This window comes from Bufo gargarizans, chromosome 3 (genome assembly GCF_014858855.1).
Source record: "Bufo gargarizans isolate SCDJY-AF-19 chromosome 3, ASM1485885v1, whole genome shotgun sequence".
In the NCBI taxonomy this organism is placed as follows: Eukaryota; Metazoa; Chordata; class Amphibia; order Anura; family Bufonidae; genus Bufo; species Bufo gargarizans.
The window spans coordinates 552,882,976-552,896,795 of record NC_058082.1 but is presented as its reverse complement, the minus strand read 5'-3'; the positions used below and the strand labels follow the sequence as shown (position 1 = coordinate 552,896,795).

At 48.4% G+C, this 13,820-nt stretch overlaps 1 protein-coding gene across 1 annotated transcript in view; it reads left to right on the top strand.

The window, feature by feature from the left end:
* CFAP44 (cilia and flagella associated protein 44) overlaps positions 1-13,397 on the top strand; it is a 49,627-nt gene extending 36,230 nt beyond the window's left edge. Inside the window, exons 29-35 of the mRNA XM_044287389.1 lie at positions 2,563-2,673; positions 2,887-3,017; positions 4,778-4,894; positions 9,367-9,568; positions 9,659-9,819; positions 11,399-11,533; positions 12,148-13,397. Of these exons, the coding sequence (XP_044143324.1) occupies positions 2,563-2,673; positions 2,887-3,017; positions 4,778-4,894; positions 9,367-9,568; positions 9,659-9,819; positions 11,399-11,533; positions 12,148-12,336 (1,046 nt within the window). The 3' untranslated portion in view covers positions 12,337-13,397. The remainder of the gene's footprint in view (positions 1-2,562; positions 2,674-2,886; positions 3,018-4,777; positions 4,895-9,366; positions 9,569-9,658; positions 9,820-11,398; positions 11,534-12,147) is intronic.
* The last annotated feature ends 423 nt before the right edge of the window (positions 13,398-13,820 follow it).

Below are 13,820 nucleotides of genomic sequence, written 5' to 3'. Positions count from 1 at the left end.
ATACATAGCTATTGCCACCATTCAGTACTACTATCATACTGTACACATAGCTAATACCACCATTCAGTACTACTATCATACTGTACACATAACTATTACCACCATAGAGTACTCATAAATAATGTTGTCATACAGTGAATTTAAAGGGGTTGGCCCATCTCAGACATTAGTGACATATATCTAAGATGGAGCCCACAAAGTGAGGGGGAGCAGACCCCACATGCGCGGCTGCTCCATACATTTCTATGGGACTGCCGAAAATAGGTGAGGGCTGTCTTGGCTATTGCCGTCAGCCCTATAGAAGTGGATAGAACAGTGGCTGCCCTTCTGTGGCGCGCTTCCCAATTATTTCGATGGGACTTCCGAAAATAGCCGAGCACAACGCTCGGCTATGTTCAGCCCTCCCATATAAATGAATGGAGGCTGGCCACACACGGGTCCACACTCCTTCACTCCAGCTTTATATTCCTGGTGGTCTAGGGGGAGTTAAGCATTTAGTTTAATGCTCTCGGTCTAGGTTGAGTTGAGGGGTTCAAGTGAATGACTGCGGAGCCGGAGTGTGCTGGCACTGCCAGTGCACAGCGGACAGGACTTTCTGCTTCTGACGCCTTCCCCTGTTCGTTACATCGGCAGCGCCGGGTGTCGGACGCCCATCCAGTCTGATGTTGGTGACCTATCTAGCGCATAGGTTATCATTAACTACAGGTTGGATAATAAGTTAGTATCCCAGGTTGTCCTGTGTGAGTTCTTCTTGCTCGAGTTAAGTATTCAGTTTAATATCCCTGGTGGTCTAGAGTGGGTTAAAGTGTAACTCACATTTCAGTATAAAGTATAAACTAACATTTACTGATGAGCTATTCTCTGGATAAGCCATCAGTGTCTGATCAGTGGGGGTCTGACACCCGGGACCCCCCTATAGCTGTTTAAGATGGCACTGGTGCTCACAGTAGTGCCACGGCCTTCCCTGTGCTCACCAAGCACATTGTACATTGTATACTGGCCGCGCTTGGTATCCAACTAAGCCGTATTCACTTCAGTGGGGCCGAGCTGCGCCTAGGCCTGGGATGGCTATCCTCCGGCACTCCAGCTCTGGTAAAACTACGACTCCCAAGATGCACACCTGCTTGGCTCTTCTCAGAACTCCATAGAAATGAATGGAGCATGCTAGGAGTCATAGTTTCGACATAGCTGGAGTGCCAGAGGTTAGCCATCACATGGCCTAGGCTAAACTACGAGAAGGCTGCGACGCTACTGTGAGCACCGCTGCCTTCTCAAACAACTGATTGGCAGGGGTCCTGGATGTTGGACCTCTACAATCAGTTATCTCAGAAAACCCTCTTAGGATCAGATTAGTATCCCTGGTGGTCTAGCGTAAGTTAAGGATCAGATTAGTATCCCTGGTGGTCTAGGGTAAGTTAAGGGTCAGATTAGTATCCCTGGTGGTCTAGGGTAAGTTAAGGGTCAGATTAGTATCCCTGGTGGTCTAGGGTAAGTTAATGATCAGATTAGTATCCCTGGTGGTCTAGGGTAAGTTAAGGGTCAGATTAGTATCCCTGGTGGTCTAGGGTAAGTTAAGGATCAGATTAGTATCCCTGGTGGTCTAGGGTAAGTTAAGGGTCAGATTAGTATCCCTGGTGGTCTAGGGTAAGTTAATGATCAGATTAGTATCCCTGGTGGTCTAGGGTAAGTTAATGATCAGATTAGTATCCCTGGTGGTCTAGGGTAAGTTAAGGGTCAGATTAGTATCCCTGGTGGTCTAGGGTAAGTTTAGGATCAGATTAGTATCCCTGGTGGTCTAGGGTAAGTTAAAGATCTGATTAGTATCCCTAGTGGTCTAGGGTAAGTTAAGGGTCAGATTATTATCCCTGGTGGTCTAGAGTAAGTTAAGGGTCAGATTAGTATCCCTGGTGGTCTAGGGTAAGTTTAGGATCAGATTAGTATCCCTGGTGGTCTAGGGTAAGTTAAAGATCTGATTAGTATCCCTAGTGGTCTAGGGTAAGTTAAGGGTCAGATTAGTATCCCTGGTGGTCTAGGGTAAGTTAAGGGTCAGATTAGTATCCCTGGTGGTCTAGGGTAAGTTAAGGATCAGATTAGTATCCCTGGTGGTCTAGGGTAAGTTAAAGATCTGATTAGTATCCCTAGTGGTCTAGGGTAAGTTAAGGGTCAGATTATTATCCCTGGTGGTCTAGGGTAAGTTAAGGGTCAGATTAGTATCCCTGGTGGTCTAGGGTAAGTTAAGGATCAGATTAGTATCCCTGGTGGTCTAGGGTAAGTTAAAGATCTGATTAGTATCCCTAGTGGTCTAGGGTAAGTTAAGGGTCAGATTATTATCCCTGGTGGTCTAGGGTAAGTTAAGGGTCAGATTAGTATCCCTGGTGGTCTAGGGTAAGTTAAAGATCTGATTAGTATCCCTAGTGGTCTAGGGTAAGTTAAGGGTCAGATTATTATCCCTGGTGGTCTAGGGTAAGTTAAGGGTCAGATTAGTATCCCTGGTGGTCTAGGGTGGTTTATGGTGTTTCAGGAATGATCATGATCGGGATTTCAGCATTATTTATTTTCCAGAGGAAGATGAGGACAGCGATGAAGATTCAGATGAAGAGTCCACGTATGAAAGTGACGATGAGGAGTCAGAGTCTGAAGAAGGCGTTTTCGATGACTCTGTTTGCCCGGACAGTGAGTATTGTCTCATTTGTACATTTGCCATTTGAAGGAGCTCAATACCTGGAATGAAAATTGGTTAGAGATGACACTGTGGTGACAACTAGTCTCCCGTGTGAGTTGTCACCATGAGCCACAGCCCAGACAAGCATTGGGTGACAGCCAGAGATCTACATCATCCAGTGGGACCTGGTAAGGTTGTGTCACCTTTTTTTCATTCCCTCGCAGACTGTGACCCCGAATTGTTTGACAACGTCCTGCAACTGAGAGAGAAGAGACTGGACATTGAGGAGGCGCTGGTGGAAGAGAAGAAGATGGTGGACAACCTGAAGAAGGAATCTGATGCGCTAGCCAAGAAGGTGACTCCTCAGGGGTTTTCTGATGTTGGCCTGTTGTTTTCTGTGAGGGCAGGGTGATGCTACAGAACACTTACTCCAAATAGCATCCAGCAGTTTTGCTGCAGCTCTGGGTGTGAGTGGAGGATAAGATACAGTCCTGATCAAAAGTTTAAGGCCACTTGAAAAATGGCAAAAAATCCTATTTTACATTGTTGGATCTTAACAAGGTTCCAAGTGGAGCTTCAACATGCAACAAGAAGAAATGGGAGCGAGACAAAACATTTTTTGAGCATTCAATTTAATGAAAACAACGAATAAACTGAAACAGGCTGTTTTTCAGCTGATCCACATTTTAGGACCAGATGCCTTTAAAAGGCCAAATCTGTGCAGAGATGTGGATTCATTGTCTGTCAGGTAGTCACACATTGTGATGGCAAAGGCAAAAAAACTCTCCCTTTTTGAACGTGGTCGGGTTGTTCAGCTGCATAAGCAGGGTCTCTCACAGCGCGCCATCGCTGCTGAGGTGGGACGCAGTAAGACAGTCATTTGGAATTTCTTAAATGATCCTGAGGGTTATGGAACCAAAAAGTCAAGTGGAAGACCCAAAAAAATTTCATCAGCACTGAGCCGGAGGATCCAATTGGCTGTCCGTCAAGACACTGGACGATCTTCGACCCAAATTAAGGCCCTTACTGGTGCTGACTGCAGCCCCATAACCATCAGACGGCATCTGAGACTGAAGGGCCTCAAAAACAAAAAACGTCTTCAAAGACCTCGTCTCCTTGAACGCCACAGAACTGCTCGTTTGGACTTTGCAAGAGAGAAACATGGGACATTCAAAGGTGGAAGAAAGTTTTATTCTCTGATGAGAAAAAATTTAATCTTGATGGTCCTGATGGTTTCCAACGTTACTGGCTTGACCAGCAGATCCCACCTGAGATGTTTTCTACGCGCCACAGTGGAGGGGGCGCCATAATGGTCTGGGGTGCTTTTTCCTTCAGTGGAACAATGGAGCTTCAGGAAGTGCAGGGGCGTCAAACGGCCGCTGGCTATGTCCAGATGTTGCAGAGAGCATTCCTCCTGACTGAGGGCCCTCGTCTGTGTGGTAACAGGACAACGCTACAGTACACAATGCCCGCAGGACAAGGGACTTCTTCCAGGAGAATAACATCACTCTTTTGGCCCATCCTGCGTGTTCCCCTGATCTAAATCCAATGGAGAACCTTTGGGGATGGATGGCAAGGGAAGTTTACAAAAATAGACAACAGTTCCAGACAGTAGATGGCCTTCGTGCGGCCGTCTTCACCACTTGGAGAAATGTTCCCACTCACCTCATGGAAACGCTTGCATCAAGCATGCCGAAACCATAACGGCGGAGCTACCGTACTCATTACTGAGCTCATGTTTGGAAGTTTGATTTCTGTTTTGGGGGGGTTAGTTTTTTTTTTAGGTGTGGTCCTAAACTTTGGATCAGCTGAAAAACAGCCTGTTTCAGTTTATTCGTTGTTTTCATTAAACTGAAAGCTCAAAAAATGTCTTGTCTCACTCCCATTTCTTCTTGTTGCACGTTGAAGCTCTACTTGGAACCTTGTTAAGATCCAGCCATGATGAATAGGATTTTTTGCCATTTTTCAAGTGGTCTTAAACTTTTGATCAGGACTGTATGATGGAACTCTTGACCAGTACAAGATAATTAGGTTTCGTCTGATGTAATGCGCCATTGGTTCTCATATATAAGGATGGAAGAAGTGACCTTCTGTGATGGATTTTACATCTGGCAGGTTAAGATAGTGGAAGTGAACCTGATGACAGCGGAGGCCGAACTAGAAGCGTTCCAGCGCGAGAAGCAGCAGAAGCTCAATGAGCTGTACGTGGTGGTACCTCTGAAGCTCCACCAGGTAATGTACAGAGATTGACACCACACACACCTGCTGGACAGTACACGTACCTTCCGGACACCACACTCACCTGCCGGACAGTACACGTACCTGCCGGACACTACACGTACCTGCCAGACACTACACGTACCTGCCGGACACTACACGTACCTTCCGGACACTACGCGTACCTGCCGGACACCACACTCACCTGCCAGACACCACACTCACCTAAGGATACTACACGTACCTGGCGGACACTACACGCACCTGCCGGACACTACACGTACCTGTTGGACACCGCACGCACCTGCTGGACACCACAAGTACCTGTCGGACACTACAAGTACCTGTCGGACACTACAAGTACCTGTCGGACACTACAAGTACCTGTCGGACACTACACGTACCTGTCGGACACTACACGTACCTGTCGGACACTACACGTACCTGTCGGACACTACACGTACCTGTCGGACACTACACGTACCTGTCGGACACTACACGTACCTGTCGGACACTACACGTACCTGTCGGACACTACAAGTACCTGTCGGACACTACAAGTACCTGTCGGACACTAGACGTACCTGTTGGACACCGCACACACCTGCTGGACACTACATGTACCTGCTGGACACCACACACACCTGCTCGACACTACACACACCTGCCGGACACTACAAGTACCTGTCGGACACTACACGTATCTGTGGGACACTACACTTACCTGTCGGACACTAGACGTACCTGTTGGACACCGTACACACCTGCTGGACACTACATGTACCTGCTGGACACCGCACACACCTGCTGGACACTACATGTACCTGCTGGACCCTGCACACACCTGCTCGACACTACACGTACCTGTCGGACACTACACGTACCTGTCGGACACTACACATACCTGTTGGACACCGCACACACCTGCTGGACACTACATGTACCTGTCGGACACTACACTACACGTACCTGCCGGACACTACACACATCTGCTGCACACTATACGTACCTGCTGGACACGACACTATGCGTACCTGCTGGACCCTAGACTATATTTACCTGCTGGACACTACATGTACCTGCCAGACTCTACACTACACGTACCTGACCGACTCTACACTACACGTACCTGCTGGACACTACACTTATCCTGCTGGACACTACCTGTACCTGCTGGACACTACATGTACCTGCTGGACACTACACATACCTGCTGGACACTAAACATACCTGCTGGACACTAAACATACCTGCCGTACACTAAACATACCTGCTGGACACTAAACATACCTGCTGGACACTACACTACACCTACCTGATGGAGACTACATTACATGTACCTGCTGGACACTACACATACCTGCTGGACACTACACATACCTGCTGGACACTAAACATACCTGCTGGACACTACACTACACCTACCTGATGGAGACTACATTACATGTACCTGCTGGACCCTAGACTATATTTACCTGCTGGACACTACACGTACCTGACAGACTCTACACTACACGTACCTGACCGACTCTACACTACACGTACCTGCTGGACACTACACTTATCCTGCTGGACACTACCTGTACCTGCTGGACACTACATGTACCTGCTGGACACTACACATACCTGCTGGACACTACACATACCTGCTGGACACTAAACATACCTGCTGGACACTAAACATACCTGCTGGACACTAAACATACCTGCTGGACACTACACTACACCTACCTGATGGAGACTACATTACATGTACCTGCTGGACACTACACATACCTGCTGGACACTACACATACCTGCTGGACACTAAACATACCTGCTGGACACTACACTACACCTACCTGATGGAGACTACATTACATGTACCTGCTGGACACTAGATGACATGTACCTGCTGGACACTACACTGTACTTACCTGCTAGACATTATACTTACCTGCTGGAGACTACACTACACGTACCTGCTGGACACTACACCTACCTGATGGACACTACACTACACCTACCTGATGGACACTACACTACACCTACCTGATGGGCACTACACTACACGTACCTGCTGGACACTACACGTACCTGTTGGACACCGCACGCACCTGCTGGACACTACAAGTACCTGTCGGGCACTACAAGTACCTGTCGGGCACTACAAGTACCTGTCGGACACCACACGTACCTGTCGGACACCACACGTACCTGTCGGACACCACACGTACCTGTCGGACACCGCACGCACCTGCTGGACACTACATGTACCTGCTGGACACTGCACACACCTGCTCGACACTACAAGTACCTGTCGGACACTACAAGTACCTGTCGGACACTACAAGTACCTGTCGGACACTACAAGTACCTGCTGGACACTACACATACCTGCTGGACACTACACTACACCTACCTGATGGAGACTACATTACCTGTACCTGCTGGACACTAGATGACATGTACCTGCTGGACACTACACTGTAGTTACCTGCTAGACATTATACTTACCTGCTGGAGACTACACTACACGTACCTGCTGGACACTACACCTACCTGATGGACACTACACTACACCTACCTGATGGACACTACACTACACGTACCTGCTGGACACTACACTACACGTACCTGCTGGACACTACACGTACCTGTTGGACACTACACGTACCTGTTGGACACCGCACGCACCTGCTGGACACTACAAGTACCTGTCGGGCACTACAAGTACCTGTCGGACACCACACGTACCTGTCGGACACCACACGTACCTGTCGGACACCACACGTACCTGTCGGACACCACACGTACCTGTCGGACACCACACGTACCTGTCGGACACCACACGTACCTGTCGGACACCACACGTACCTGTCGGACACCGCACGTACCTGTTGGACACCGCACGCACCTGATGGACACTACATGTACCTGCTGGACACTGCACACACCTGCTCGACACTACAAGTACCTGTCGGACACTACAAGTACCTGTCGGACACTACAAGTACCTGTCGGACACTACAAGTACCTGCTGGACACTACACATACCTGCTGGACACTACACTACACCTACCTGATGGAGACTACATTACCTGTACCTGCTGGACACTAGATGACATGTACCTGCTGGACACTACACTGTAGTTACCTGCTAGACATTATACTTACCTGCTGGAGACTACACTACAAGTACCTGCCGGACACTACACGTACCTGCCGGACACTACACTACACCTACCTGATGGACACTACACTACACCTACCTGATGGACACTACACTACACCTACCTGATGGACACCACACGTACCTGTTGGACACCGCACACACCTGCTGGATACTACATGTACCTGCTGCACACTATACGTACCTGCTGGACACTACACGTACCTGACAGACTCTACACTACACGTACCTGACCGACTCTACACTACACGTACCTGCTGGAGAAGACATTGCACACACCTGCTGGACACTACACTGCACGTACCTGCTGGACACTATACTTACCTGCTGGACACTACATGTACCTGCTGGACACTACACGTACCTGCTGGACACTACACATACCTGCTGGACACTACACTACACCTACCTGATGGAGACTACATTACATGTACCTGCTGGACACTATAATTACCTGCTGGACACTACATGTACCTGCTGGACACTATACTTACCTGCTGGACACTACATGTACCTGCTGGACACTACATGTACCTGCTGGACACCGCACACACCTGCTGGATACTACATGTACCTGCTGCACACTATACTTACCTGCTGGACACTACATGTACCTGCTGGACACTACATGTACCTGTTGGACACCGCACACACCTGCTGGACACTATACTTACCTGCTGGACACTATACTTACCTGCTGGACACTACACGTACCTGCTGGACACTACACGTACCTGCTGGACACTACACGTACCTGCTGGACACTACACTACACCTACCTGATGGAGACTACATTACATGTACCTGCTGGACACTACACTGTACTTACCTGCTAGACATTATACTTATCTGCTGGAGACTACACTACACCTACCTGATGGACACTACACTACACCTACCTGATGGACACTACACTTACATGTACCTGCTGGACACTACACTGTACTTGCCTGCTAGACATTATACTTACCTAATGGACACGACGCGTATCTGCTGGACACTACATGTACCTTCTGGACACCCCACTATGTGCACCTGCTGGACACTACATGTAACTGCTGGACACTGTACTACATGTACCTTCTGGACACTGCACTATGTGCACCTGCTGGACACTACACACACCCGCCGGACACTGCCCTACACATACCTGCTGGACACTGCACTACATGTACCAGCTGGACACTATAGTATGCCTAGCACACAGCAGCCTGGTTGCCCACTCCCGCCTCTGTGTCCTATGTAAATCTATATGTGCTCTGTGGATTGTACCTACAGTATATATTTGGGGTGAGCAGTGATTTACCTTCTGCAGGTTGATTACATCATTAATGGAGAGATTCCCAGTGACTTATCTCAGGCCCTCGTCTTCACCAACAATTCCCTGGAGAGTCTGCAGCATCGGATCAGGGAGCTACAGATGGAGAAGGTGGAGCAGCGAGAACTGTATAAAAAGGCCAAGGAGCAGCACAAGCAACTCATCCGAGAAAGGAAAGAGACGGAGGCCAAGATACAGAGTGAGTAACCAGCGAGCCGCCACCTCGGGCTTCCCCGACTGGTCACACTTATGTTTTATATGGGCATAATATGGTGTGACTTTACACCAGGTCTGGAGGAGAAGTGTCGCCAGCAGATGATGATGAAGTTCGGCCGACTGGTCGACCTGGAGGCTCTGCAGACCCTGTCTGTGAACACCAACCTGGAGGAGCTGAAGATGAAGTCCGCACAGAGGCAAGAAGAGATGGACCGCGAGATCGCTCAGTGGGAGGTGAGGACGAGCCCAAGGCTGCACTGCCCAGAGCCTGTCCTCTTCTCATTTCCTTCAGGTTTGGTGTGGTCACAGAGATCTAGTGTGGACCCAGCCTCAGTCTTTGGGTCAAGGGATCAGATCTCAGCACAGGAAGAGGAGATATTAGTGATTTTCTCATTCCTGATGATGCACCACACCGCAGGTGGTAGTTCCCTCGCAGTGCCAACATTTGTATGGCATGGGGGTGACATGGACCCATACCATCAGAGGCAGATGTCAGCAGTAACATACAACCAAGATAGGAGCTAGTGAACCTCAAAACAATCTAAAAACTGTATCGGCATTGTATTATTTTTAAATCTCACCTTGCAAATAAGAATAGGCACAAAAAGTAATTAAAAACAAGTACGTTCCCCAAAATGGTGACAATAAAGACGTCAACGCCTGCAAAAAAACAGCTCTCGTTGACCGAAAAATTGAAATGTTCTAGCTTTAGAAATGCAGAGATAAAAAAGAAAGAATGCTGTGTCCTTAAAGGGGTTCTCCGGGAATTAAGAAAATGAAAATACTTAAATATTACTTTATTATAAATATATTCTCAAAAAACTTTCAATAGTTATAATGGCTCGTTTTGTCTGTGGAGTAAATCATCAGGGGAAACAAAATGGCCGCCATCCCATTAGTTCACACAAAACCTGTCCTGATCACACATGTGAGGACAAGTTACTTTACAAGAGCTTCCTACTTGTCAGGGATTAGGATCCTGAATACAGATGAGAAGAACTTTAGCTGAATCTCTGGGGAATTTAGTTCATGAGGAGACATGAAGTACAGAGAGGACGGACAGGACAGGCTGCGGTAATGGAGACTGTAAACAAGTGCTGCTGCTCATTAGCCACGTCCCCACCTCCTCTCATGTCTCCTCATCATCTCCATTCCCACAGAGATTCACCTGTATTCAGGATCATGCAGAGCAGAGAGGAGGATGAGGCAGCGCTATGGCTCATCGAGGTGAAGTAACTTGTCCTCCTGTGTGATTAGGGCAGGTTTTATGTGTAGTAATAGGACGGCGGCCATTTTATTTCTCCTACTGATTGCTCCCCAGACAAAACAAGCCATTCTAAGTAATGAAAGGTATTTGTGAATATATTTATTATAAAATAATATTCAAGTATTTTCATTTTTTCAATTCCTGAAGAACCCCTTTAAGGGGTTAAATGTCAGGTCGTTACTAGAGACAAATTCCTAATTTTTCCTAATTTAACCCCTTTGTTTACCTTGATGTATCTCTGCACGCCACAAGTGTACGAGGAATGTATGGTGCGGAACACAACTGATATCTCCGATCCCAGCCATTTAACTCTTCAGATGCCACAGTCAATAGCAACTGCGGCACCTGAGTGGTTAGACTCAGGAATGTCCTGGCCTACTCAAGGCCCCGAGACCCGCCACGTTAGCGCCCTACCTCTGGGTGTAATGGGTTAATGGTAAAGTCACAATGCACTGAAATACGGAAGCATAGTGGGTGCATCGTACACACAGAAAGCTATGAATTCTTATATCACGGAGCATCTTCTCACCGTGTTCTTCTGCTCAGATCCAAGTCATGGAGACCAAACGAAGCCTGATGGAAATCACTCGGGAGCAGACAAAGAAGATGGGGAGGCTGAACGAGCTGCTGACGGAGAAGAAGACCATAGAGGCCAAACTGGACGCCCGGCAAACTGTGGTGGTAAGTCTTAAGGAAGAACCAAAGCTCTCCTTCTCCTCTGGGTTCTCTACATCTTACAGCGTCCTCCTGCCCAAACTGAAGACCCTCTGAAGGCTCTCCCTCTTGTCACCTCAGTAGGCAGGTTCCAGGACATGATGTAGCGGCTATTGTCAGCCATATTGGCTCTCATGGGGCTGCTCTTTTTGTCACGTGATCACATAGTCCTCGCAGAAGGACTGAGGCTCATTATACACCTCTCATCAGGCTGTATATAATGTAATTGGTACTAGGTGCTGGACTTTGGTGGTCACACAGATGACAGACCAGGCAGCAGGCATGGGATAGATGATGGACCCTGCAAAGCCAAACCAAATTTATTTCACCTTTTTATATTCCTTGGCAGCTGCTCTTAGATATAAGGGTTAGCCGTCCTGCGGTTCTAAGCCTGTGCCATCACGGTTATGTATGTGTATTGCATGGAAGGATGACCTTCATGTATGTAAGGTCCCGGGAAGGGGTTAATACTGGTGGCCTTTGGTCCCAGGGCCTGGGTGCATCGACTACCTTTGCACCTTCTACGCCGCTATGTTATGATCATGTCTCCTAAATTCGGACTCTCTGATGTCACTGCTCAGGGCGAAGAATTCCAGGGTCCGCGGAAAGCCGACATCCAGGAGAGGCAGAAGCTCCTCGGGCTGGCCGAGATGCAAGTCGAGGAGATTGAGAGCCTGAAAGAGGAGATTGTACTGCTCAGCAGGAAAGGAGGGAGCATTCTGCCTCCTGCGCACTCACCCGCTGCCCACAGCGCAGGCGCCCTGGTCTGACCATGATGTCTGAACGTGCTCCGAAAACTCAGGTCCTGTCCGGTGTGTTCCTGCCAGAAGTCGTGGCTGTTTTCCTCATAGGGAAATGTTTGGGTTGAGGTTGTGTTAATCCTGTGATTTTACTGCTGTGGAGCACCCCCCCCCCCCCCCCCCCCACACTCCTTTGGTTTGGAGCTGCTTTAACCCTTTCACCACCAAGGGCTTCTACATGCGCCGTGGCGGCAAAGGGATTTAATAAAAAATCTGTGGTTTTAATTGGGATCGGATGTCCTGATTTCGCTGTAAACGCGCGGTTGGGGAGAATTTAGTGCAACCTGTCATTCTGCCTGTCAGACAGCAGGTGGCGCCCCAGCCTTTCTGAGGCAGCACAGTCCTATGGCCTGCGTCTAACGTATACTCCGGGAAGTATATATTAGGGCGTATTCACGCACGGCAGATTCGGTTCTATTCGTCTGAATGGAGTTGAATAGATCTAAAGTAACCTCATTCAGATGAATAGAACCGATTTTCTGCAACAAAATCTGCCGCGTGTGAAGGTGCCCTTAAACAGATGCCAGACAGCCCCGTCCGTCACCCATAGAGTCACATTGTAAAAAAATCCAATACGTTTATGTTCATTTTTTTACATTGTCTACTAAGCAATTTACCATAATTCTCACTTTTTTAGGGGTATACTGATATTCGGAGGTCTAAAGGCCCCAATGTGACTTATAGACCCCTGTGGACATTGGGAGCTTTCCTGGCAAAAGCTGAATGTGGGTGCCTCATAGGGATGAGACAGGGTGCCACGTATGCCCCATTGTGGTGGTCTGGCCGGTGGGACCACTGATCCTGCGTGGCTGCGCACGTCTATGGAACATGACATAGCTGAAATTGGGAGAAAACATATATATTTCTCACCCACATATAGATTGGCGCTGCTTCTGATAGTTCGTTCCAATGTATCAGTGCAGGTAAAATGTATCAGTCTGAAGCCCAAGCTGTGGAGCTCTCAGGGGATTGTCTAGACTGGATACATTGTAGCGAACCCCCAGCTGTGAAAAGTACTGGGTCTGGATAGGTTCTCAGTCTCTGGCTGTAAATGCAAGAATGTTCCCATTCATTCAGGGCAAGCAGAGATCTTGAAAATAAAACGATTTGTATGTTAGAAAGTTGCAGCTCTTTTTTATTGCAGCTCCATATGTTGCTTTATACCTTTGCAGATTTCGCATTCAGGGGCCCGGGAAAGCTGAGTGGGGGGAGCGGTAATGGCGGCCATATTGGTTGTCGCCTGGTTCTCCTAGGTTCCTGAATCACACCTCTGCCCAGTGATTCATCCCCACTCCCATGCTGCTGCATAGACTTGTCATTCCGGAGTCTGGGAAAGCTGGGTGATGACCTTTCTGAATGTTTCCTGGCTCCTGATCATTGCCTTCCTGATGACGAGGACGGCTTCTGCTGCCGGCGGGTAGGAGGCTCTGCGTGCAGGAGATCCGCTGCCCGGA